Source organism: Apodemus sylvaticus, chromosome 7, assembly GCF_947179515.1.
Source record: "Apodemus sylvaticus chromosome 7, mApoSyl1.1, whole genome shotgun sequence".
NCBI classification, from domain to species: Eukaryota; Metazoa; Chordata; class Mammalia; order Rodentia; family Muridae; genus Apodemus; species Apodemus sylvaticus.
Genome location: NC_067478.1, coordinates 10,303 through 35,265, shown reverse-complemented (window position 1 = coordinate 35,265; position 24,963 = coordinate 10,303). Strand labels below are relative to the sequence as shown.

Below are 24,963 nucleotides of genomic sequence, written 5' to 3'. Positions count from 1 at the left end.
CTGAAATACAAATCCCTGCAGATCTTGAAAAGGTCTGGCCCTGGACTGGAAGCCTGGGCCAAGAACGTCTCTACTCTGAGTGCCTTAAGCGCAGTCTAACCCTAAGGGAGGTGCTGATGTCACTCAAGACTCACTGGCCAATCAGAGCCTTCAGGAGGACCTGCCAGTCAAAAGACAAGGCGGGTTCTTCCAGTGGCAGGTTCCGCTTAGTAGCTCCAGGCTTTAATGTTTGGGTGCGTTGTGTTCTCTGTCTTGCCACCGGTTGCTATGAAGTACGCTCTGGCAAGCTCCGAAGTTGTGACATGGTGAGCACAGGGTCACTGCCAATAACCGGGAGGAGCGGGGAACTGAGCATCGGGAGCAGATGTGGTGTTTTTTCCCCCGGGGCAGGGTGGGAACCGGAGGCCAGATGGGCTACCTGTGAGGACCTTGTGGTTCTAGCCACTCGCTGGATCCAGGGGTAGCCACTGAATAACTTCACTGTGGGGGCGTCATCTGCGCAGAGCATTTGCAAAAGTGCCTTGTGTGTAGAAACATCCTTGGCATGATGCCAAATCCAGAGAGCTCCAGTTTCTACAAGTTTTGTTCTTAGCATTTAACATTAAGGTGTTTGATCCTTTTGGAGTTAATTTTGTGGAGGCTGTAAATGGCATTTCATATGTTGAGTAGCAATCCAGTATCAAGCTGGGCTGTAAAAAAAAGTAGAATTGATGATGTAAAGGATTTACTAGTGCTTAGGAAATACTAAGTCACACCAAGTAGAATTTAGCTGAGGGAGGCCTGTAAAATACTCCACTGATAAGTTGTATGCTAACCATGCCTGTTAGAGATTAGAATGCTAGGATACGCATGTTTGTTCACCAGGATTGTCCAGAAATACGACTAGAAACCTTAACAAAGGAAACAACCCTGCTTTACAGCCAGCCACTAGACCCATCCCCATATCAAAGAGCAGGTCTCTAACAAGCTGCTCAGTGGGGCTTTACAGGATCACAATCAACAGTAAGGCCTGGTGTGCCATAAAGGTTCCGTTTTCTTCTTGAGAAAAGCATAATTCTGCCACATGGGCAAGATGACACCTGGTGACAACCATTTGAAAAGGGAAAAGACCAAGGTTGTGTTCAGTGCTAGTCTAGGGCTTAAGCCTTGGGAGTTTTTCCTGAGGCCGAGGTATAGAGATAAAACAGAGCTCCTTCTCTAAAACCAGAAATATGCTTAGGAGAGCTGATAATGGTCTGGGGCCAGGGCCTTTAGGAGGGCTTGCTTCAGATTCTGAGAACACAACTCTTCCCACCATGTGGGGTTTTGATTATCAGTCCCAAGGCCACTACAGTCTTGGTCAGTAATGTTTTTGAGATACACTGAGTTCCCCTTGTGCAACACCATTTGATTAGACTCCTCCTGAGTGTGTCCTATTGTATGATGCTTCTGCTGACTTCATAGTTTGTTCCTATGTTTCCTTTCATTTCCCCCATGTAAGTCGTATACAAGATGGTATTCTTCTTAAGAAGCTTACTTATTGTAAGAAACAGTTTGTGCAGGACCTTGAGCCTCAGGTGTACATCTTCTTAATGTTCCATGGCTCAACAGGCTGGGGAATCTGCCAACAGACCCTGAACGGCCTGCCTGGCAGGCAGATCTCTCTCTCTCTCTCTCTCTCTCTCTCTCTCTCTCTCTCTCTCTCTCTCTCTCTCTCTCTCTTTCTCTCTCTCTTTCTCTCTCTCCCTCCCTTCCTTCCTTCCTCCCTCCCTCCCTATCTTCCTCTTTCCTCACCCCACCCCTCTCTCTGCTCTCTCAGAGAAGCAGGGGCAAACTTTTACTCTGCTTTTAGAAATAGCAAATGGCTTCCAGCATTCCTTTTGTTTCTTCTTTGACCACAGCAACTAGCAAGCCACACCACCCTTCCTAAAAGACCAACAACCCTCCACCCTGCCTCTTGGAGTCCTCCAATTTATGTACCCTCCAGAAAGTTCCCAGAATTCCAGATGTCACACCAACACAGAAATCTGTAGCTGCCAAAACCATGCTTCTGCCAGAGCACGAGGCAAACCATAGTCAGCAGCCACGGGCAGTCGGAAGCAGCCACACACCCCTACACCTGGGATTAAAATGAAGGCACATTCTTATAACTATATTTCTCTGTTTTTTTAAAGAAACCAAAATTACAGAATTCTCAAAAATATCACTACAAACCAGAATTGAATACAAGCTATTATTAAAGAGATTTTTTAAATTAATCTTTTAATTTTGTGTAGAGTGATCTCTCCCTGGGAAGGCATATTAATTGTAGAACAGCTGCATCTTCAGCCTTTCAGAAAAATGTTTCTGAGACATGCTATGCTGACTCAGGTCAGCTCCACACCAATCTCTTGCTCCCTAAGGCAATGAATGACCTTGCTTTCCTCTTAGTTAAACTTTCTAAATCCTTAAATAAAATGGATATATCATAACTGAGTTTTAAAATTGCTCATTTGAGTCATGTAATTAACTGTCCGTTGCAGCAATAAGAAAAAAGTTTTGCATTTGGAGGATGACTTCTGCCTTCAGATCAGAACAGGAGGAACAGTTTACTGTGTACACTGCAGGATAAAACAGGGTAAACAATAGGTATATCACAGACTAATGTTTAAGGGAGTCAGCTGCAGGGGTCACCTTTGTGAAGAAAGACCTGATTCAGACAGGGTGGTGATTTTATAATTTTGCAGCATGTATTAAGTCATGGATATAAATGAAAACAGACCAGCTCGGTGGGTATACAATTTGGGGAGGTTTGTGTTGAGCCAATGAATATTGAATTTCAATTAGGGGACTATCCCATGGAGATATGTACAATCTTTGTTGACATAGTTAAGTCAGCTCAGAGGATTGAGACACCAAACCTTTGGATGTAGCTATATGTGTCAGGTCTTAGCAGGTAACATAGAACAAGGGAGTCATGGTCAAACAGTATCTTATTAATGCTGTGGGCCTGGCTGTCAAGCTATTCCAGCATCCCTCAGTCCCGGCCTGTCACGGGGTATGGCTGGCATACCCACCCTCTAGCTTAGGAATTGGGGTGCCCTTCTCCCAGCTGCCCTTCCTTATGTCATTCAACCATTTGGGGTACCTGGTCTTTCTCATCTGTCATGTACCCTCCTGACCTCTTAGTCTGGCTCCCCCTTCTCCCTTTTACCCTTTCTTCACATGGCTCAGGGTCAGGTCCATTCCAGACTCTCCCAGATGCCCCTGCCCTGGCTGTGCTCTCCCTTTTATCTATAATTGCCGCAGTCCAAACTCAGCCGCAGGATAACCAGGATTCTTTTGGTCCAGGAAGGCCTGGGTTCGGCGAAATGACACAAACACCCAGGTGGTTTTTGGATCTGAGTGTAATTTTTGTTTTGAGGCATGAGCCTTTAAGCATGAGTGGTTGACATTTACATATCAAAAGATGTATCCATTAAAGCAGGCCCAAGGAACAATTAGCATAACCATTAAGCACAAAGAAGTTATAAAATCAACCTGGTAAAATGTTTTCCTATGTACCAAATTTAGAATCTGGAACACAGACAACAACAATTTTCTAGATATAAACTTAAAGCTATTTTAAAGGACATTTTGTCAAACTCCCTGAGTCTAACTGAGTCTTCCTGAGTATTAAATATGAACTGTATCCTGAATCACACCTGGGTAAGCTAAGAATGTTGTTTTGGTCAAAGAGTCCCTAGGTGGGGTCTGCAAAACAAAAGCAGTTCCTCACAAGCTTCCATTGAGGCAAATCACACCTAGATAAGTTAAGAATGTTGTTTTGGCCAAAGACTCCCTAGGTGGGTCTGCAAGTGTCTATAACTGACACTGGATCTTTCTATCCAGGTGAGTCTTCTTAACAAACAAGGTCAAGAGTTAAAGGTGGAACAGGATTAACTTGTCTGCAGATGTCCCTGAGGTATCCAATTGAGTTGCCAAATAGCAACTAAAAAGACAGAAAGCCTGGCCTCTGGGGTGGGGGAGGTAGCTTTGAGCTTTGCAAGAACTCAAATGTAAATTCTAATTTGCCCAACACCCACCTGTTCAGCAAGGACTTTGTATGAGATTCCTCAAATGTAAATATCTTCTAATCTGAGCCTATTGCCCAAATCCACCCATCCTGCAAGGACATAGTATGAGGATCATATAACAAAAGGAAATTGTAATTTTAGGGTTCCTGGAAAATTCTACTGCCTGCTATTAATGCTTTTTATACCATATTTGGAGCCATACTTCATATATATCCTGTTGGGAGGTAAATGTAATTACATAAAAGATTGGGCAAAGCGTTGCAGAATTTTTTAGCTAGTGACTTACTACAAGATGGATTCTTTCACATCATAATTTGCTTGTTTTTTCTTAGTCCCAGCTACTAGGAAGGAGGAGAGCTTAGAAGTAAAGTAAATTGCCAAGTGAGATTTTTGGCTTCTGAATAGGGTGTTCCGGAGAGCCCCATGAGACATTTCTCGCCTCAGTCTGTAAAATTTTGTTTTATAGATTTCATTGGGGCCACTGCAGCATATAATAAACTTTCTACTCTACCATACCTAGGAGCAGCCATGTCCTTTCCTTTTTTATTTCTTCTGTTTTGTTTTTTTTTTTTTTTCATTCACCTACCATTTACTGTTCTTTGATTTCAAATTCACAGCCACCTTTTGCTTCAGCTGTTGTTACTGTTTGAGTTTGACTGGAGTTTGACTGCAAGACTTCTGTGCTGTGAAGCAAAGGGATACCTACACTGGACATTGAGTGTGTGGTGGAATGCACACACAAAGGACCTTGGAAGACAGAGGCTCTGAGCAGGCTAGCAATCAGGAGGAGCACCAGTGGGAGGTAGCTCCATATTCTTCTCTGATGCAGTTCTTTAAAGAGCTGTGAGGAAGACCACAAGCCATGCCATGGTAATTGTGGCAGCCACTGGGAAGAGCAGGTTGATTATCAGTGTCCAATCTGATTGGACTTGAATGGACCGTGAACCAGACCATGGTTCTGTTGGTACATGTGGTGCCTGGGCAGAGGGCTCTGGCCTCTTAGCTTGCCTGAGTATGGATTCTCTGAGGGAGGGGGAGAAGGGGAGGCCCTACAGCTCTGGCCATAGGAAACTGTACTGCTTATAATATCACTGCCCAGTGTGCAAACACAAGCATTGATTGCTTTTGGTGTGCAGTGGGAAGACAGATTTCAAAACTGAAGGTCTGGTTTCTAGAAGTTCTGAACATTGCATTGCAAATTCAGTTTTGTGTGATAAAGTTTACAAATAGTTTAGAAACTGGTAGAGAAAAAAAGAAAGAAACTGGTAGAGAGGAAGTGATGATCATCCTTCAGTAATATTTTATTAAAATCCCTTTACCTTTCTACTACCACCAGCCACGATGGCATGATTCATGGAAATTGAGTTCCAGGGTTCAAAAGGAATTTCTAAGATGCAGAGGTTTATCAGGTGTGCAGGTGGGTAGGGAAGATTCCACATCATGTGCCATAATCCATGTGGCAGGAAGCAGACATTAAATTATTCTTCAACATTGAATTGTGTATGAGCTTAGTGGAGCTGGGTTTGTGAGAGGTCACATGGAGGCGTGGGGAGCTGCTGAGCCAAAGCCCACCTTTCTGATCACCTCCATACAGACAGAGCTGTAGAGATGGGGACTCTCTGTTTTGAAGTGAGATCAGTAGTAGCTGGAGTGTCAGAAATATTAACAGTTTAAGGGCCACTTTGAGTCATCTGTAAAGTCTATGTTTATTTAATGTGTATACATATGCAATCATAGATATTGGTCAAGTTCACATTTTTCCTGCCTGAGTTTCCTTAGATCTTTCCATTAAAACTTGGCTATAATTTGGGGCTTATGTTCTTGGCTTTTTCTTTGCATCCCCTTACTCTTTCACAAATATTGTAAACCTTTTGATTGTTGTAGTTCCATGATAAGTATGGTTGAAATTCACATTGTGCCAAAATGTGAACTATTTCTTCATAATCCTATTGAAAATTCTGAGGGTTTTTTTTTTTCACATGGTAAATAACTTTGGAATCAGCTTTCCTGTTATATAGTGTTAAGAGTTTTCTTTAGATTGTTTTGAATATATACTGCAATTTTAACATATTGCAGTATATATTCAATTTTTTTTCTTTTTTTTAAAAAAATATGTCACTTTAATGGTGTTGTTTAGAGTTGTACAAATGGGTAAAAGATATTCTACATCATTATTCATTTAGCAATCGATAGTAAGTGTGTGAAACTGAAAATGATGGGAAATAATATACAAATCCATAGAAAGAGAACTTTAGTGACACAGAATATATTGTTAGGATCACATAAACAAAATCTTACTGATTATGATTTAATTGAGAAAACAAAAAGAGTGAAAATAAAACATGGTCCAGAATTGAACAATGAATCTAGATGTGACACAGGATTCTGTATTAGTAATAAATTCTGATAGCATTAGCTTGAGATTTTCCACAGATACCAGCTAAAATTAATTAAAACCATGTTATGTTATAGTTGATGTAAAATTGCATATATTTAATATATCTATTCTGATATATTTGTACATAATAACTATACCCAAGTAGCCCCATTGTAGAGTTCTCATGAAAATGACAGAATTGCCATGGAACCTAGCAATCTCAGTATATTTTTCATGCACTTGAAATTAGTTTTAAGAAGTACTAGAATTCTCATGTTCATTGCCGTTTTATTCATGGTGGCCTAATTATGAAAATAACCTCAATGTTCATTTGTTGAAGACAAGCTGGATGCCTCAAGGGGACATTGTGCTAAAGGAATGAAGATAATAGCAATCATTAAAGGATTATGCACTTATAAAGACTCTCACAGTCAGTGCTGTATTGGTCATAAAACAGCATATAATTACAGAGTTGTCAACCCATTTCTCTTTCCAATCTCATTTTAATCTTTAATGCACTCTTATTGTCAGATGGATATGAGAGCTGCAGCCATTTTGTCTACATTACAGGTAGCAATAGAAAATAATGGGCAGAAAGCACAGAATCTAGCTGAATCAATCTTCTTCAAAGGGTTTTTCTAATTTTCTTTTATAACATTATGTGGAGAAGATAAGTGAAATATCCATCTTTTTGTAACAAGAGTTATTATAGACATGAGAAGCAAATGTGATATTATAGTATACTGTAAAATTGCAGAAAGTGGCTTTATTTGGATGGCATGAGAACTTTCTGCCAATTACTCATATTGCATGAAAAAGTAAAAATGAGGTTAAAAAACAGACTGACTGTTTTGTTTGATTTTAAATACTGACAGTAAATTACAGTTGAACAAACATGTAATAGTTTTAGATAAGAGACTTATCTCTTTGTTTTCTCTGGATTAAATAACCTATCTTAGATGGTAACACTTTCATTTTTTCTTTGGAGAATGTGTTTAAACATTTAACATGTTTATATATCAGTTTACTTATGCTTAATGTATAATATAATTAATGTAACAATTTTTTATAACATCACATATTTATTTCTATTATTTGAATAGTTATTCAAACATTCATTTTTCTTAAAAACAACCAGGAGTATTCCTTTGGAATGAAATAAGCAGAAATCTCTGTAATTCCACATTCCAAACTAGTGAAAGCTAACATAAGCTTTTGTTTCCTTCATGATATATATTTCACATTGCTGATAGCAAAACTTCTGATTTCACAGGTATAGACTGGACCCACGATGAGCTTGTCATGAACTCTTGTGTTGCAGGTTATTTGATCACATTGTGAACCCCCTCCCGCCCCCCAGACTGTCTAATTTACTTTAAAAAAAAAAGCTGTTTCTAATTGTGGTGTGGCTCAGCCCTTAGTACACACCTTTGCTCCCAAACGATGAAGGTAAAGTTAGTTTTAGAAGGAAGCACCCATGTTTGAAAGTGATGTCTAATTAACAAAGTAATGAATCAGAGAAAGATCTGACAGAATAGGATATGCCCAACTCTCAAGAGAAGACAGAGGAAAGAGAGGCAACATAAGAGGAAGCAGCTCAGGGGGTGAGGGAAGGAGGAGGAAGCAGTTTTACCAAGAGAGTTTTATGGAGACAGGTTAAAGAGAAAACAAACTAGACACCACAGGTGAAGAGAGAACAAGCTAGAGAATGAAGAGCCAGAAGGTAAGAACATATTGCTAGAGTTCTTTTAAGGCCAAGCACAGCAATTCAGTCAGAAGTGAAAGAAGCTAGTTTGAATCAGTTAGCATGAAGAGAATTTTGAGCAAGAACAGCTAAGTTGACCAGCCAGCTAGAGTTCAGACAGAAAAGGAAAGCATGAGTTTATTCAGCAGTTAAGTCTCAGATGCCAAAAACACTCTAGACCTAGATAAAATTGTACAGAAGCTAGAAGCTTCCAGGACTAGGTCTAGGTTGTCAGAAGGAGGAAATAAGCCTCCAAGATGATATTTTTACACTCCTGTGTGATCACCATCTACAAAAACAGAATGAGAACTGTATCTGTCACAATTACATTGTCCCTGTCTTCTCTATCTTTTTTGTTCATTATTACTTCCCTTCTTCTTTGTATTTTTATTTAATCAGTATTGAATTAAGTTTTTAATTGAAGATAGATTCTTCTCTCATACAATATATCCTGACCATTGTTTCCCCTCCCTACACTCTTCATAGCTACCCCTCACCCTCTCCTATCCTCCTCTCCCCAAGATCCAAACCATCCCCATTTCTTCAGAAAGGAGCAGATCTCGAAAAGAAAACAGTCAAACAGAACAAAAACGTGATAGAAAAAGACAAGGTGAAAGTCTTCACATTGAGGCTGAACAAGGCAACCTGATAGGAGAAAAAGTATCTCAAGATCAGCATAAGAATCAGAATTAGACCTGCTTCCACTGTTAGGAGTCTCACAAAAAAAAAAAAAAACAAACACAAGCTAACAACAATAACATATTAGCAGAAGACCTGGCACAAGTCCATGATGGCTCCACCATTGCCATTTACATTTCTGTAGGATTCCTAGAAATCCAGGCGGTGTTAGGCATGAGTTCCTTCTCATGTCAAGCGCCTCAAGTTAAACCAAACACCACCGTTAAAGTGATGTTGAAAAGAAAAGAAGAAAAAAGATGCAAAATTTAAGGTCATGGATTTTTCCCCTGTGGTTCCAGTTCAGCACTGTTCCAGCCATCGATGTTTGGCAGAGTCAGAGCCCCTGTGAAAGTGCATTGCATGAACCTGTGAGGATGAAACCTGAGTTGCATTTTGAGACCACAAGATGTTAAGATAACTAAGCTATGAGACACCTGCCATAGAGAGGTATATATAGGGAGTGGAAGAAACTAACCAAGAGATGTATGAGAAGTTACAGGGGTGGGGCCATCTAAGCCATTTGAAACTGTGGTCCCATGTGTCTGAGGCAGAGCTGCAGGATTTGTTGTTTGCCTTGCTGGATTTTCTGCCTATTCCAGTCTTCCCTAACTATGTACACATTTCTCTTTATTGGAATGGGAAGGGGTATTCTGTTCTGTTGTATGTTGCAAAGATACAGCTTGATTTCTGATTTTATAAGACAGGACAATCAAGAGATTGTCTTGAGTGACAGAAGAGACTTTGGGCATTTGAAGAGTGTATGGGCTGTAGACTATTAGGATCATTGAAGCTAAACTGAATGCATTTTCATCATGGATGACCATGAGCCTACAGTGACCGGGGTCAGAATGTAGTTGATTGAATGAAAAAAAGCTCCTAGATAGGGTGATATCTTTGAACACTTGTCTCTCCTTTGTGGCTTTTGTAGGGGAGGGGCAGCTTATAATGTTAGGGTCCAAGAATCACTGAAGGAAGACCCCAGACTCAAGTAGCATGCAAAAACAAAGATAATTTTATTCTGCAGAATTCTAGCATGCAGGGGTCTACCATTTGCTAGGATGGAGACAGACATGTAAGCTTTACAAACTCAATTTAAAGCATAGGGGATTTCCAGGGAGGAGTAGGTGAACTTTATCCTGATTGGTTGGCTCAATTTCCAGGGGTATGGGTGACTTTGGGATTGATCAAGTTTCTGGGGAATTTGGGGAACTTTCCAAAACCATTACTGATTTACTGTTCTTGGCTCAGGCCCCATGGCAGGTTCAGCTCCTAGCAGCTTCTGATTGGCTACTTGTGAGGGGTGGTTTTCCTGGAATTGACTTGTTTTGGACTTTTCCAGTTCTGAGAAACAGAAACTTAGGCTTAATTGCTAGTGTGCAGCCTGTCATGGAGTCAACCTGGCTCTGGCCAACTCAGTCCACTCAATAGAAGCTTTTGTAGGAGGAACCTTTCTAGATTTCTTAATGGGGATGAGATTTGAGTGACTCTAGACTCAACCCATTTCCTGTGTGTGTGTGTGTGTGTGTGTGTGTGTGTATGTGTGTGTGTGTGTGTACGTGCATACATGTTGTGATTGAACCTGATCGATCAGCTTCCTTCTCATATTCTCTTGTCTTTACTATTATAGACTCTCTGTAAATGACATAAAATGCAATTGAAACAATTATTATTCAGTGCTCAACCTGGTGTTTTTAAATTTTTATTTTATTTTTTTTGGTTTTGTTTCTGTTTTTGTTTTTGAAGACAAAGTTTGTCTTTCTAGCCCTGGCTATCCTGAAAGTATATATGTAGAACATGTAGGCCTCAAACTTAAAAATACACCTGACTCTGGCTCTAGAATGCTGGGATTAAATGTGGGCCAACATGCCTGGCTTTTTCTTTATTTGTTTGATTGCTTTTATATTATTTGCTGATGGGCCTATAATGTAGGTTTTAGTACATGCTAATCATATGCTGTTGTATTGATCTTCATCCATGTTGTGAATTTTGAAATTTGGCAGAGAAGATATTCTATTTCTCAGGATGGCATATACTCATGACATTAATACTGCCTGAGCTTTACTGCCTTAGGTTTCTGAGTCATTGAATTGTAGGTGATAACATTCTTCCTACCTGTTGTGTTTGTTTTGATTTTTTTTAAAGGAAAATGAGTATTTTGCCTGTGTGCATGAATATCCACATCATGTATGCCTGGTGCCCATAGTAGTCAAAGATGACTTCAGAATTCCTGCCCTTGGAGTAATGGATAGTTGTGAAGCCCCCTTATAAGTACTGGCAGTTGAGCCCAATTATTTGCAAGACCAGCAAGAACTCTTCACTGCTGAGTTATCTCTCCTGTCCTATGTTGCCTATTTAGGACCAACATTTACATTGCCAATATTTTCATCTGTCTGTTTGTACTTGTTTAAAGATACATCCCCTTTTAGTAAGATCTCATTACTATTACAGTTTAAACTTAGGCATTTCAATATTCTGAAGATGAATATAGAACTGGAGTGAATGTGTAATTCTTTGTAGGAACTCCAATAAAAAAACCTCTGAGTTCTTTCTTTCTTTCTTGTTTGCTTGATTGATTTTTTACAGGAGAAACAGGGTCTTAATATGTACCTCTGGTTGTCCTGGATAGATCAGGCTGGTATCCAACTCAATGAGATATACCTGCCACTGCTTCCTGAATGCTGGGAGCCAATACACTTGTCTTGCCCATCGTTTTTTTGTAGTTAGTAATTGTTCATACAGTTTCTCTGGTATGTGCTAGTACTGTTTGGTTCTCTCTCTCTCTCTCTCTCTCTCTCTCTCTCTCTCTCTCTCACACACACACACACACACACACACATAATTAATATTTCTCTTGTAAGGTTATATCCTATTCAAAGAGCAAAGACATGGCAGAGGTTGGCAGAGGTGAACCTTAGTATTCAGTTTCTTTCTAAGATGACTTGGTAATTGCATTAGAACTTCTGGGTCAGCCAGGCAGTGGTGGTACACACCTTTAATCCCAGCACTTGGGAGGCAGAGGCAGGCAGATTTCTGAGTTCGAGGCCAGGCTGGTCTACAGAGTGAGTTCTAAGACAGCCAGGGCTATACAGAGAAACCCTGTCTCAAGCCCTCCCCCCCCAAAAAGAACTTCTGGGTCAAGAAACAAGTGGGAGAAGCACCAGAGTTGTACAAATATATTGTCAATGAAGCATATGTTTACAGTGATGTCAGTATTATGGTTTCTGTTGTACACATGTACGGGATATTTTAGAATGCAGTGACCTATGATGATGTGCATGTGAACTTCACTCGAGAAGAATGGACTTTGCTGGATCCTTCACAGAAGAGTCTCTACAAAGATGTGATGCTGGAGACCTACAAGAACCTCACTGCTATAGGTAAGATAGTAGATTATCTTTCACTTTTTAAAATAAGGAAAAGACTATTTGTTACTGATGCTTTTCAGTAATTTCAATTGAGAATGAGGAATAGTAACATAAATTTTGCCTAATTTCCAATAATATATCATTCATTTTCTTGTACTGTATTTTAGGCTACAATTGGGAAGACCATAATATTGAAGAACATTGTCAAATTCCCAGAAGGCATGGAAGGTAAATTTCATGTGCAAGTTGGTGTAGCTGTCCAGCAGCTTTGGTCAAATGGGGGTACCTGGAAGGAAAGCTGGGAATGGATGGGTTGGATGGTGAGAAAGGAATGAAGCCAAGACAAAGGTTATGATCAAGGCCCCAATGTTTAATGCTTAACTCTGAATTTAAAGGGGGGAAGCCCATCCTCCTTTTGCCAGGATCTCTTGGGCAAAAGAGGCTCAGCTGCTCAGCAGGTAGTGGCTTCTAGCAGGAAGTTGGTATGGATATGCCTCTGAAGAAATGCTAATGTATCCTGGAAGTTTTAAAGGAAAGCAACAATGTAAAAAAAAAAAACACTTCTTTAAGTATATCAATTATTAAATTCTCACAGATCCATGTACCTCAATGTCAGGTGCCTGATTTGTGTTTGCAAGGCATCCCTCTAAGAAAGAAGACAAGGAAACAATGCCTTAACAGATACTACCATTTGAATCATAGCCACATTACAACTACTCTATAGAACTGCCAATCTATTTATTCTCATATCACTCACATATTACAAAAGATGTATATCTATATATCTATATAAATGTATTGAATAGGTGATAAGTGTATGTTTATAATAAGCAAATATTCCATAGTAAAGCTGATTACAAGAAGTAAGATTGCTAAGTTTAAGTGAGAGGGACAGTTTATGAGAGTCAAGAACATTTTGGGAGAGAAACCTTAATTACTATACCACATGTCTATGATGAACAAAAAGTCAAACTATGTGAATGTAATGTGGAAATCTTTCATTTGTTATTCTTCTTTTAATAGGTATATCTTCTTTTAATGTCACAATGGATACAAGCCATGTGAACATAGGGATATTGAAAGAAGCAATGTACCTCTCTTTCTCTCTCTCCAAGAACAATTAAAATAGATACAGTAGTCCCCATTTGAGCAAACATTCTCAGTATGATACAAGTTTATAATTAATTGGTTTTCCAACTTCATTGGAAATATATCCATAAACCCACACTGCAGAAAATCCCTATAAGTACTGGAAATGTAGAAGTTCTTTTCTGTTAGTCCTGGTTCACTTTGGCAATGTACTGTGCAAGTGTAGTGTATTTCACAATATAGGAAAAATTATTAATGTACTCAGTGTGGTAAAGCTCTGAGCTCTTCTATTTCTCTTCAAATATGTAAAAAATCTCATAGAGATTAAGGATGCTACAAATGTGAGCCAAGTAATAACACTCTTACCATTGTAGGTATACTCAAAGATGCAAAGCAACCCATAATGAAGGGGAAAACATGAATGTAAACAAAGTGATAAAACCTTAAGATGTAATTCCTCATTCAAACCAAATTTTAAAATTAATTCCTACAGATAAAAAGAGTCATCGGTATAGTGATTGTGGTAAACCTTTCACATGTGCCAATTATCTTTGCAGGCATGAAAGAAGTCGTACTGGAGAGAAACCCTCTGAATATACTCAATATTGTAAAGCCTTTGCATGTCACAGTTATCATCAAAGGCATGAAAGACTTCATACTGGAGAGAAACTCTATGAAGGTATTCAGTATGGTGAAGCCTTTGTAAATCACAGAAGTCTTCAAATACATAAAAGAACACATAATAGAGAGAACCCCTACAAATGCAATCAATGTGATAAAGCCTATTCACGACACAGTCATCTCCAAAGACATAAAAGCACACATACTGGAGAGAAACCCTATGCATGTAAGCAATGTGGTAAAGCCTTTATATACTATTTTGAACTTCAACATCATGAACAAGTTCATACTGGAGAGAAACCCTATGCATGTAAGCAGTGTGATAAAGCCTTTATGTACCACTCTGAACTTCAACGTCATGAAAGAGTTCATACTGGAGAGAAACCCTACAAATGTGATCAATGTGATAATTCCTTTACACAACATTGTAATCTTCAAACACACAACATAATACATACTGAAAAGAAACCCTCCAAATGCAGTAAATATAATAAAGCCTATTCACCACACAGTACTCTCCAAATACATAAAAGCACACATTCTGGAGAGAAACCCTATGAATGTGATCAATGTGGTAAAGCCTTTGCATATCCTAGTTATCTTCAAAGACATAAAAGAACACACACTGGAGAGAAACCCTATAAATGTAATCAATGTGGTAAAGCCTTTGCATATCATAGTTGTCTTCAAATACATAAAAGAACACATACTGGAGAGAAACCCTATGCATGTAATCAGTGCAATAAAGCCTTTGCACAACACAGTGATCTCCAAATGCATATAAAAACACACACTGGAGAAAAACCTTACAAATGTAAACAGTGTGGTAAAGCCTTTGCATCTCATAGTTATCTCAAAGTACATAAAAGAATACATACTGGAGAGAAACCATATGAATGTGATCAATGTGGTAAAGCCTTTGCATATCATGGTCGTCTTCAAATACATAGAAGAACACATACTGGAGAGAAACCCTATGAATGTAATCACTGTGGTAAAGCATTTGCACAATACAGTAATCTCCAAGTACATACAAGAACACATACTGGAGAGAAACCCTATGAATGTAATCATTGTGGCAAAGCCTTTGCATGTCACAGTTATCTCCAAGTACATAAAAGAACACATACTGGAGAGAAACCCTATGAATGTGATCAATGTGGTAAAGCCTTTGCACATCATGGTCATCTTCAAATACATGAAAGAACACATACTGGAGAGAAACCCTATGAATGTGATCAATGTGGTAAAGCCTTTGCAGGTCAGAATGATCTTAAAAGACATGAAAGAATTCATACTGGAGAGAAACCTTACAAATGTAATCAATGTGGTAAAGCCTTTGCGTGTAACACTAGTCTCCAAATACATAAAGCAATACATACTGGAGTGAAACCTTATGAATGTAAGCAATGTAGTAAATCTTTTGCCTCTCATGGTCAACTTCAAAAGCATGAAAGAATTCATACTGGAGAGAAACCTTACAACTACAGTCAATGTAAAGCCTACTCAAAATCAAGTCACCTCCAAGTACATGAAAGAACACACACTAGAGAGTAACCCTATGAATGTAACCAATGTGGTAAAGCCTTTACAGGTCACAGTGATCTTAAAAGGTGTGGTGGTTTAAATATGGTTGGCCCACAGCTAGTGGCACTGTTAGGAGGTATGGCCTTTCTGGAGTAGGTGAGACCTTCTTTGAAGAAGCATGTCACTGTTGGGGTGAGTTTTGAGAACCTATGCTTAAGTTCTACCCAGGGCAGAAGAGTCTTCTCCTGGCTGCCTCCTGATCGATATGCAGAACTCTTGACTCCTCCAGCACCATATCTGCATGGACACTACCATTCTTTCTGCTATGATGATAATAAACTGAACCTCTGAATTTGTACACTACCTCCAATTAAATGTTGTTCTTTATAAGAGCTTCCTTGGTCATGGAATTTTTCACACCAATAAAACTCAAATTAAAACAAAAGGCATAAAAAAAAATACCACACTGGAGAGAAACCCTTTGAATGTATTGAATATGGCAAAGCATTTGCACATTTTGTAGTCCTCATTATAACAAAAGTATTCATACTTCCATTCACTGAAACCCTGTGAATGGAAGCAATGTTCAATTTTGCCTTTCACAGTTATCTCTGAATGTGCTATATACTGGAGAAAACCCTTATGAATGTGCTCAGTGTGATAAAAGTCTCTGTGTTTTGAAATCTGCATAGATCCATAAAAATTCAAACACCTTGTCAAAGTAAATGCCAAGAGTTTGTTGTAGTCAAGCTGTTTGGGTTAGAAGTTTATAGGTTAGGATTAGGGTGCTTGGGGTTATGGTTACTATTAGAAAATTTATAGTGTTAGTGGGATAGGTTACACAGGGTGGTCAAGTTTAGAATGAGAAGGGTTACAGGGATAGGATTTCGGGTTAGGTTATGGTTAGGATTAGATTTAGGGCTATGATACTTCTTCATATGCAGGGTTAGGTTAGGGGTTAGGTTCATGATTAGTGTTACACTTAGGGGGGTTAGGGTTAGGGATGGGGGGGTGAGAGAAAAGAGAAAAAGTATGCATGAATTTGAGATAGAAACTGGGAAGAGGTTGGTTGGGGAAAGGGAGGGATGAGGATTATATAAATATAGTATTCACATATAAAATGCCCAAGACAAATACAAAAAATAAGGTGAAAAGTCTCAAAATAAATAAGCTGGAAGGTAAAGAAAGCTGTTTCCACACATTAGTGAAATTCAGAAAAAGTGTTAGGTCTTACCTTAAAAATCATATATTCTTATGAACTGTAATACTCTAAAATAAAATACATAGATTTCTAGATATATATGACCTACCAAAAGTAAATCATGAAGATATATTTTTAAAAAGAGCAGCTTTATAGATAGCAATAAAAGTGAAGCAATAATCAAATATCTACCATCAAAAAATTATCAGACCTTCAATTAAATACTAACACCAATGCTTCCCAAACTATTCCATTAAATAGCAAAGGAAGGGTACATTACCAAACTCTTTATGAAGCTAGTGTCAGCCTGATACCAAAACTAGATAAAAAACAAAATAAAAAATTACTGACCAATCTCCAATATAAATATATATGCAAATTTTATTTAAAAATACTTGCAAACTTGATTCAATAATTTCAATAATTCAAAAAAATCACTCACAATGATCCAGCTGGTTTATTCCAGAGAAGTGGTGCTGGCTCAATATATCAATACATTTTATAAATTTCACAAATGATCTCTTGTTTTTGATAGACTAGAAATCATATGACATCTTGATAGACATGGAAAGCTTTTGACAAAACCAACATCAATCATGTCAAACATCCCAAAGAAACTCAGAATATACGAAACATATCTCGGCAGAGCCGAGAATGGGAATAGAGCAGAGTGTCTGAGCAGCACACCCATCTCCTCTCCACTCTTCGGCATCGCTCTCGTGGCCTGTTCACCATTCCATCATCCATCAGCCACCCATCTGAACACCTTCTACCATGGCCACCTCAGCAAGCTCCCACTTGAACAAAGGCATCAAGCAAATGTACATGTCCCTACCCCAGGGTGGGAAAATCCAAGACATGTATATCTGGGTGGATGGGACTGGAGAAGGACTACAGTGCAAGAACTGTACTCTGGACTGCGAGCCCAAGTGTATGGAAGAGTTACCTGAGTGGAACTTTGATGGCTCTAGCACCTTTCAGTCTGAAGGTTCCAACAGCGACATGTATCTCCATCCTGTCGCCATGTTTCGAGACCCCTTCCGCAAAGTTGGTGCTCTGTGAAGTTTTCAAGTATAACTGGAATCCTGCAGAGACCAACTTGAGGCACACCTGTAGATGGATAATGGACATGGTGGGCAACCAGCCTCCCTGGTTTGGAATGGAACAGGAATATACTCTCATGGGACCAGACGGCCACCCATTTGGTTGGTCTTCCAATGGCTTCCCTGGACCCTAAGGTCCGTGTTACTGCGGTGTGGGAGCAGACAAAGCCTATGGCAGGGATATTGTGGAGGCCCACCGCTGGGCCTGCTTGTATGCCGGAGTCAAGATCACAGGGACAAATGCCAAGGTTATGCCTGCCCAGTGGGAATTCCAAATAAGACCCTGTGAGGGGATCTGCATGGATGGCAGATCACCTTTGGATAGCCCGTTTTATCTTGCATTGTATATGCAAAGACTTTGGGGTGATAGCAACCTTTGAGCCCAAGCCCATTCCAGGGAACTAGAATGGCGCAGGCTGCCACACCAACTTTAGCACCAAGGCCATGCGGGAGGATAGTGGTCTGAAGTGCACCGAGGAGGCCATCGGCAAACTGAGCAAAAGGCACCAATATCACATCCATGCTTACAGTCCCAAGGGGGGCCTGGACAATACCAGGCGACTGACTGGATTCCACAAAACCTCTAACATCAACGACTTTTCTGCTGGTGTTGCCAACCGCAGCGCCAGCATCCGCATTCCCCGGACTGTCAGCCAGGAGAAAAAGGGTTACTTTGAAGACCATCGGCCTTCTGCCAATTGTGACCCCTATGCAGTCACAGAAGCCATCGTCTGCACGTGTCTCCTCAACAAAACTGGTGGCGAGTCCTTCCAATACAAGAACTAAGTGGACTAGACTTCCAGTGATCTTAAGCCCTTCCTAGACCATCCCACTCCCAACTCTTCCCTCTCCCAGTTGTCCCCACTGTAACTCAAAGGATGGAATACCAAGGTCTTTTTATTCCTCGTGCCCAGTTAATCTTCTTTTTATTGGTCAGAATAAAGGGGTAGGGTTCTTAATGTCTGCACAGCCAACGCTTTCTTTCCTATCTAGCTTGTCTAGTGGGGAGCAGGAGCGGGAAGGGGAAGGGTAGCCCCCTGCCTCATCTCATTCGGAATGCATGTCCAGTAGACATAGCTGTCACAAAGCGGGTGCACTTGTGGTGAAGGAGGACTTTTTTTTCTTCAGGATAGTTGAAAGGGCAGGCCCAACAGCTTAGACTGACATTTCCCCTGTTGTTAGAGAGCTGTTATTTCTAAAGGGGAAACCAGCTTTCTGTTCCAGATGGAAGTCAGGTGAGGAGTTGAAGGTTGGTCTCTTGTGCCATGCTTCCTTAGCTTGAGGGAGGGGAGCTCATCCCCTCCGTGAACATAGCTCAATGTGTCATCCTATAGATGGCCTACTGTAAAGGAAGAAAAAAGTTGGCATTTCTTGGTCCTCCATTTATAACACAAAGCAGAGTAGTATTTTTATATTTAAATGTTAAAAAAATTATATATATGGATGTGTGGATATATGTCTTTCTAATTGGGAGAACCATCCTATTCACTGGGTGCCAAGTTTGAGGGAGGAGCTTGGTTTAGAAGTGAGGCTCTTTTGAGGTAGAAGTGGGGGTGCAGTAGTGGGAAAGTTGGTTATCTTGGGGGGCTCAGCTTCACTACTGCTTAAGGTTTCCCTGCCCACTCTGCAGGAGCAGATGTTGGGCAGGTAGCTGATGGGGTGCCACTGCTTGCCACTGCCTGTCCCTGGGCTTAGGTTTAGGGGATGCATAGACTTAATCCACACATGAGTTAGAAGTATGAGTTGGCTGGTCAACTTGAACATTGTTCCTGACAGGTGGCTGGGTGTTACTGGGTTTGTTTTGTTTTGTTTTGTTTTTGTTTTTGTTTTTGTTTTTTTGGTTAGACTAGCATGTCACTAAAGCAGGCCTTTTGATATATTAATTTTTTTTAAATCAAAACAAGTTTAGATTTTAATCAAATTAGTAGGGTTTCTCACTTTACAGACTTGCCTGTTTGTTTCAATGTCTCCTTCCACTTGGCTCTTAGGGGAACTAAGGACAGGCCTAGAGTTAGAACACTTGTCTCCTAATGTCCTTCCCCCAGCAGACTATTCCTTTCCTTCTGAAAAAGCTGATAGAGTATTGTTTTGTTTTCTTCCTTTTATAATAAACACACCCCACCTCCAACCCCCCCAAAAAAAGAAAAAGAAACATATCTCACCATAATACTATGGCAAGCCTATAGCTGACATTATATTAAATGGAGAAAACAAGGGTTAAAGTGCTTAATCAAGGACAGCAAGGTGGCTCAGCTAAAGCCACTTGCCACCAAGTCTAATGACCCAAGTTCAATTTCTGGGACACATATGGTGGAGAGAACTAACTTCCTCGACTTGTCTTCTGGTCTCAACATGCACTTCTGAGGTTTACACACACACTCACACACACACACACACACACACACACACACACACACACACACACACGGAGAGAGAGATAGGGAGGGAGGGAGAGAGTCACACATGTTCCACACACAAGTGCAATTAAAGAGGAGTATAAATCTGTAGAAATATGAAATGGATAACAAAACATATAAAATAAAGAGAAGATTCGACATAAGAGAATATATCAAGTAATGAGTAAAAGCAATGTTTGAAGAAACTATGTCATAATATTTCAGACTGCAAACAAATAATGAGTCATATATAAACAAAACTAAAGTCCAAAGTGAGCTGCTTTTATCAGAGAAATAACAAAACATCAAATTCAATGAGAAACTTCCAGGAGCTTCAAATTAGGAGAAAAAAAGGCATAGCTTCTTTATTTAAAAAAAAAAAAAAGCTCTAAGTATATCTATTACAAAATATGGAAAGCAGAATATAGTGGGACACCTAAGGGAAGAATAACAGATAACCTGAATGTATTAGTTGGTAGAACCTTTTACTTGCTTTTTACCTTCTGTCCTTTTACAGTCTACTCCTCTCTACTCGTGTGTCGCTGGAGGGGCAGGTAAGCAGCCAAACATTGTCGTCTGATCGTCATGGGCAAAAATTAACAAAAGAGGCTAGTTTCATAAGAGGAATCAAGCAGTTACTCAGGGAGAGAGGAATAAGAGTCAAGAAAAAAGATTTAATTAAGTTTTTTTGTTTTGTCAGTGATAAATGTGCTTGGCTGATTTTAAGTGTGCCCGACATTCACCCACTTAGCTGGAATAAGGTTGGTAGAGATTAATAAGATTTTAAAAACTGGTGAACCAGTGTCTGATGCATTCTTTAGTTACTGGGGCCTTATACGGGACATAATAAGAGATGCTGAGTATGGAGGGGAGAGTGCCCGTCTGCTAGACGTTGCTGGTGATTTTCTGCAAGCCTCGAGTCCGCCATCACGCAATAGCAAACATGGCATTGGTGAGCCGCGCTCTCCATGTCCCTCTGTAATTGTAGAGATACCCAGGGACATGGAGGGCCCTCCCCCCAAAATTACACTATCCCTAGAGGAGCCCAAAATTCCTAGAAGTATATGCCCTTCTCTTAAGGAGATTTCAAAAAACCAAGATAAAACTGGCTCGAGCCACTCCTCTGACTCAAAATTAGACCCAGCCCTCGAGGCTGATTTAGAGAAGGAGGCTGCCAGATACATAGAGGAGAGGTACGGTGATGGACCCCGAGAACCTCGAGTCTTTTTCACACAAAGACCCGGATTCACTCAGCCCCCACCTTACCTACCTCCGATGCCGTCAGCTCCCCGTGTCTTTGCTGGCCTCGGTGGTTGACAGGCTAACCCAAACAAAGGCCGCGCTCCAGGCGCAAATTACTGGGCTCAACCAGGTCTTACATTTGCAGCAAGAATTAGGAGACCTTTCTCTAGAAATTCAGAACCTACAAGAAACTTATGAGAAAAGGACAGGAGCCCCCAAATAAGCTGCCATCCGGCCTCTTAAAGAAACATCAGTTTAAACTGACCTTCCCAGTCATGACCAGGGCGCGTGCCAGACAAACCAGAAATGAACCCGAGCCAGATAGCACTATTCAAGGAAGAGACAGTGATGAGGACCAAGAAATTGAGGAAGAGCAGGACTATGATGAGATTGCTGAGGATTCTGAGGAAGAAGAATCTGACCAAGGGGACTATGGGACCTTGCACCCCGTGTACAAAAAACTCAAATTCAAGAGTATTAAGGAATTGCATTCAGCTGTAAAAAAACTACGGCATGAATGCACCCTTTACTCTGTCCATACTAGAAGGGCTCGTGGGGTCCGGATATTTAACACCTGGTGAATGATTAAAGTGGTGCAATCCATCCTTAGCAGAGGACAATACTTAACTTGGAAATCAGAATTCATTGACAGAGCAGAAAACCTTGCCGCCGGAAATAGAAAAAATCCCTTGAGTAAAACTGCCTCCTGGACAGCAGATAAGCTATGTGGAAGGGGGTGCATTCACCTCCGAGGAAAAACAGCGAGGGCTGTCGCCTGGCATCCTTGCACAGACAGCGAAAGCCGCCTTGTCTGCTAGGAGAGCAGTCCCCGCCTCAGGGACAGTTACTACCCCTCTAACTAAATTAATTCAGGGAGCCCAGGAGCCTTATGCTCAATTTGTGGGGAGATTGCAAGAAGCGGCAGAAAGGATCTTAGGTCAAAATGAAAGTGAAGGGCTCCTAGTTAGGCAGCTGGCCCTTGAGAACGCCAACCCGGTGTGCAGAGCTGTGCTACGAGGCAAAACCAAGGACCTTGATATCTCAGGAATGATTAAACTCTGTAGTGATGTAGACCCCTTTTCACATCAAATATCCAAATCCATCAACATGGTTATCGGAGCCGCCTTTCATAAGATAGGAGATTCTAGCCTCCCCAAGAGCAAGACGTGTTTTCGGTGCGGACAGCCCGGTCATTTTGCAAGAGAATGTGGCTCTCCCAGGCAGGCACTCTATCCTGCCCTCAGCCAAGGGGCTATAAGACCTGCCCCACCGGGAGTCTGTCCCCGATGTAAGAGAGGCAGGCACTGGGCTAACGAGTGTCATTCTAGGACCGATGTCCATAGACAAGCCCTTACTGCGGTCTCGGGAAACAGGCCGAGGGCCCCACATCAGGGCCCTTACTTTCAGGCCACAGCATGCCCCCAAATACTAGAGCAGACACCAATGATGATACTCTATCTAGGGCAACAGCAGGAAGTTCAGGACTGGACCTCTGCTCATCCACTACCTGGGTTATAACCCCCGAGGAAGGGACTGTTATTATAGAATCTGGAAAGTTTGGGCCCCCACCTTCTGGAATGTTTTTTTCTGATCATTGGACGAGCTTCAAGCTCCCTTCAAGGCCTCATCATACTCCCTTCTATAATAGATGCTGACTATTCAGGAGAGATCAAGTTTCTTGCCACCTCCACGAAGGGTCCATTAACACTCAGGGCTGGACAATGCATTGCGCAAGCCCTACCCCTCCCCTTGATGGGACACTTCCCCCATAAGAGAAAAGGGCAGGGCTCTTCCTCCCCTGGTTCTTCTGATATCTACTGGATTCAGAAGCTATCTGATGAGAGGCCCATGATGATGCTATGGCTGGATGATAAACAGTTTCAGGGCCTTTCAGATACTGGGGCTGATGCAACAGTGCTTTCCTCCAGGCACTGGCCTTCAGCTTGGCCTCTTGAGGCCACGACCACACATTTAAGGGGAATAGGACAGTCGCAAGACACATTACAAAGCTCAAGGCTTCTAACTTGGAGAGACAAGGAGGAGAATACAGGGACGGTTATGTCCTTTTTGGTACCTGGACTCCCTGTTAACCTTTGAGGGTGAGATATTCTATCTCAAATGGGGATGATGATGTACAGTCCTAACGAAATTATTACAAATCAAATGTTAAAAATGGGGTTCCTCTCCTTCTTTTTGCTTCAGACAGTGTGAATTACATTATCATTCTTAGTGACTGATATTTATGTTTATATAAATTTTAACCTATTTTGACTGTCTAGCTAACTAACCAAGTAACTAAGTCTGCCTGGCATACAAGAGGAGTTCCAGGATGACTGATTATATTTATCTTTTATTATGCATTTTAATAAAAAAATAACAAAAAATTTAAAAGGTTCGATTCATCTGACACTTAAAAGTAATAGACAAAAAGCAGGAGAAAAACAGGTGGCTGTGGCTTCTTTCTGGTGGCTTTTCAGTGCCTTCTCACCATTCTACACTGGTTTAGCTGCAGTTCTGGTCCCCAGATGTCTTCTCTTGACTTCCCCCCCCCAATAAATGATTTTATGTACATATATACCATATATTGCATATATACACTTATATACACTTATATATTACACCTATACAAGGAATTTTAAAAATTCTACATGAGGTCGACCAGATGTCCTGTTTAACAGATTATTAAAATGTATGCCAGTTTGTGGTATTTTTAAAAATATGTCTCTGTATATTACATCTTTTTTTCTTAACCTATGTATGGCAGGGCTGTGTCCCTTAAAGGGCGGTTGACCCTTTCATTAAAAAGAAAAAATCAAAATAATTAAACAAGTTGATCATATGGTGTTACTTAAATGTAACTAAGGACGTTTTTCTCCTCTCCTCTCCTCTCCTCTCCTCTCCTCTCGTCTCCTCTCCTCTCCTCTCCTCTCCTCTCCTCTCCTCTCCTCTCCATTTTTTAAAAAAAATATTTTATATTTTAATGTGGTCGACCAGTAATCCCATCTCTTTGCCAGTAGATGGCGCGCTTGTTGTGTAGATGGTCAACTAGTTGTCCCTTTTAGGAAAGGCTGGATGAATGCCACCATTAACAAGTGTTCGCCAGTAGAGCGCGTTCTCATATATATTATATAATTTTTATATTTTTGATATTTTTATATTATCTATATATATTAAAGATTTATTTATTATTATATGTAAGTACAATGTAGCTGTTTAGACACACCAGAAGAGGGTGTCGGATCTTGTTGCAGATGGTTGTGAGCCACCATGTGGTTGCTGGGATTTGAACTCAGGACCTCTGGAAGAGCAGTCAGTGCTCTTAACCACTGAGCCATCTCACCAGCCCATATTTTATATGTATTTTATATATATATATATATATATAATCGACCAGTTTTCTCTTCTCTTCTCTTCTCTTCTCTTCTCTTCTCTTCTCTTCTCTTCTCTTCTCTTCTCTTCCTCTCCTTTTGTTTTTCTTCCAGACAGCATCTCTCTGTGTAGCACTGCCTGCCTGCCACTACCACACCAACCATCTTGAGATTGCCAGAATTTTTTAATTACTGGTTTTTATTGGTCCGATAAAAAA

The 24,963-nt window shown here is 40.5% G+C and overlaps 1 protein-coding gene and 1 pseudogene across 1 annotated transcript; both read left to right on the top strand.

Annotated features, from left to right (window-relative positions):
* Positions 1–205: 205 nt before the first annotated feature.
* Positions 206–15,827, top strand: LOC127688324 (zinc finger protein 431-like). Its single transcript, XM_052186832.1, has 4 exons — positions 206–305; positions 12,084–12,210; positions 12,366–12,426; positions 13,845–15,827. Exons 1-4 carry the CDS (start codon positions 303–305, stop codon positions 15,463–15,465), a joined length of 1,812 nt encoding a protein of 603 aa, XP_052042792.1. The 5' UTR covers positions 206–302; the 3' UTR covers positions 15,466–15,827.
* A 1,200-nt stretch (positions 15,828–17,027) lies between these two features.
* LOC127689564 (glutamine synthetase-like) lies at positions 17,028–18,653 on the top strand (annotated as a pseudogene).
* Positions 18,654–24,963: the final 6,310 nt, after the last annotated feature.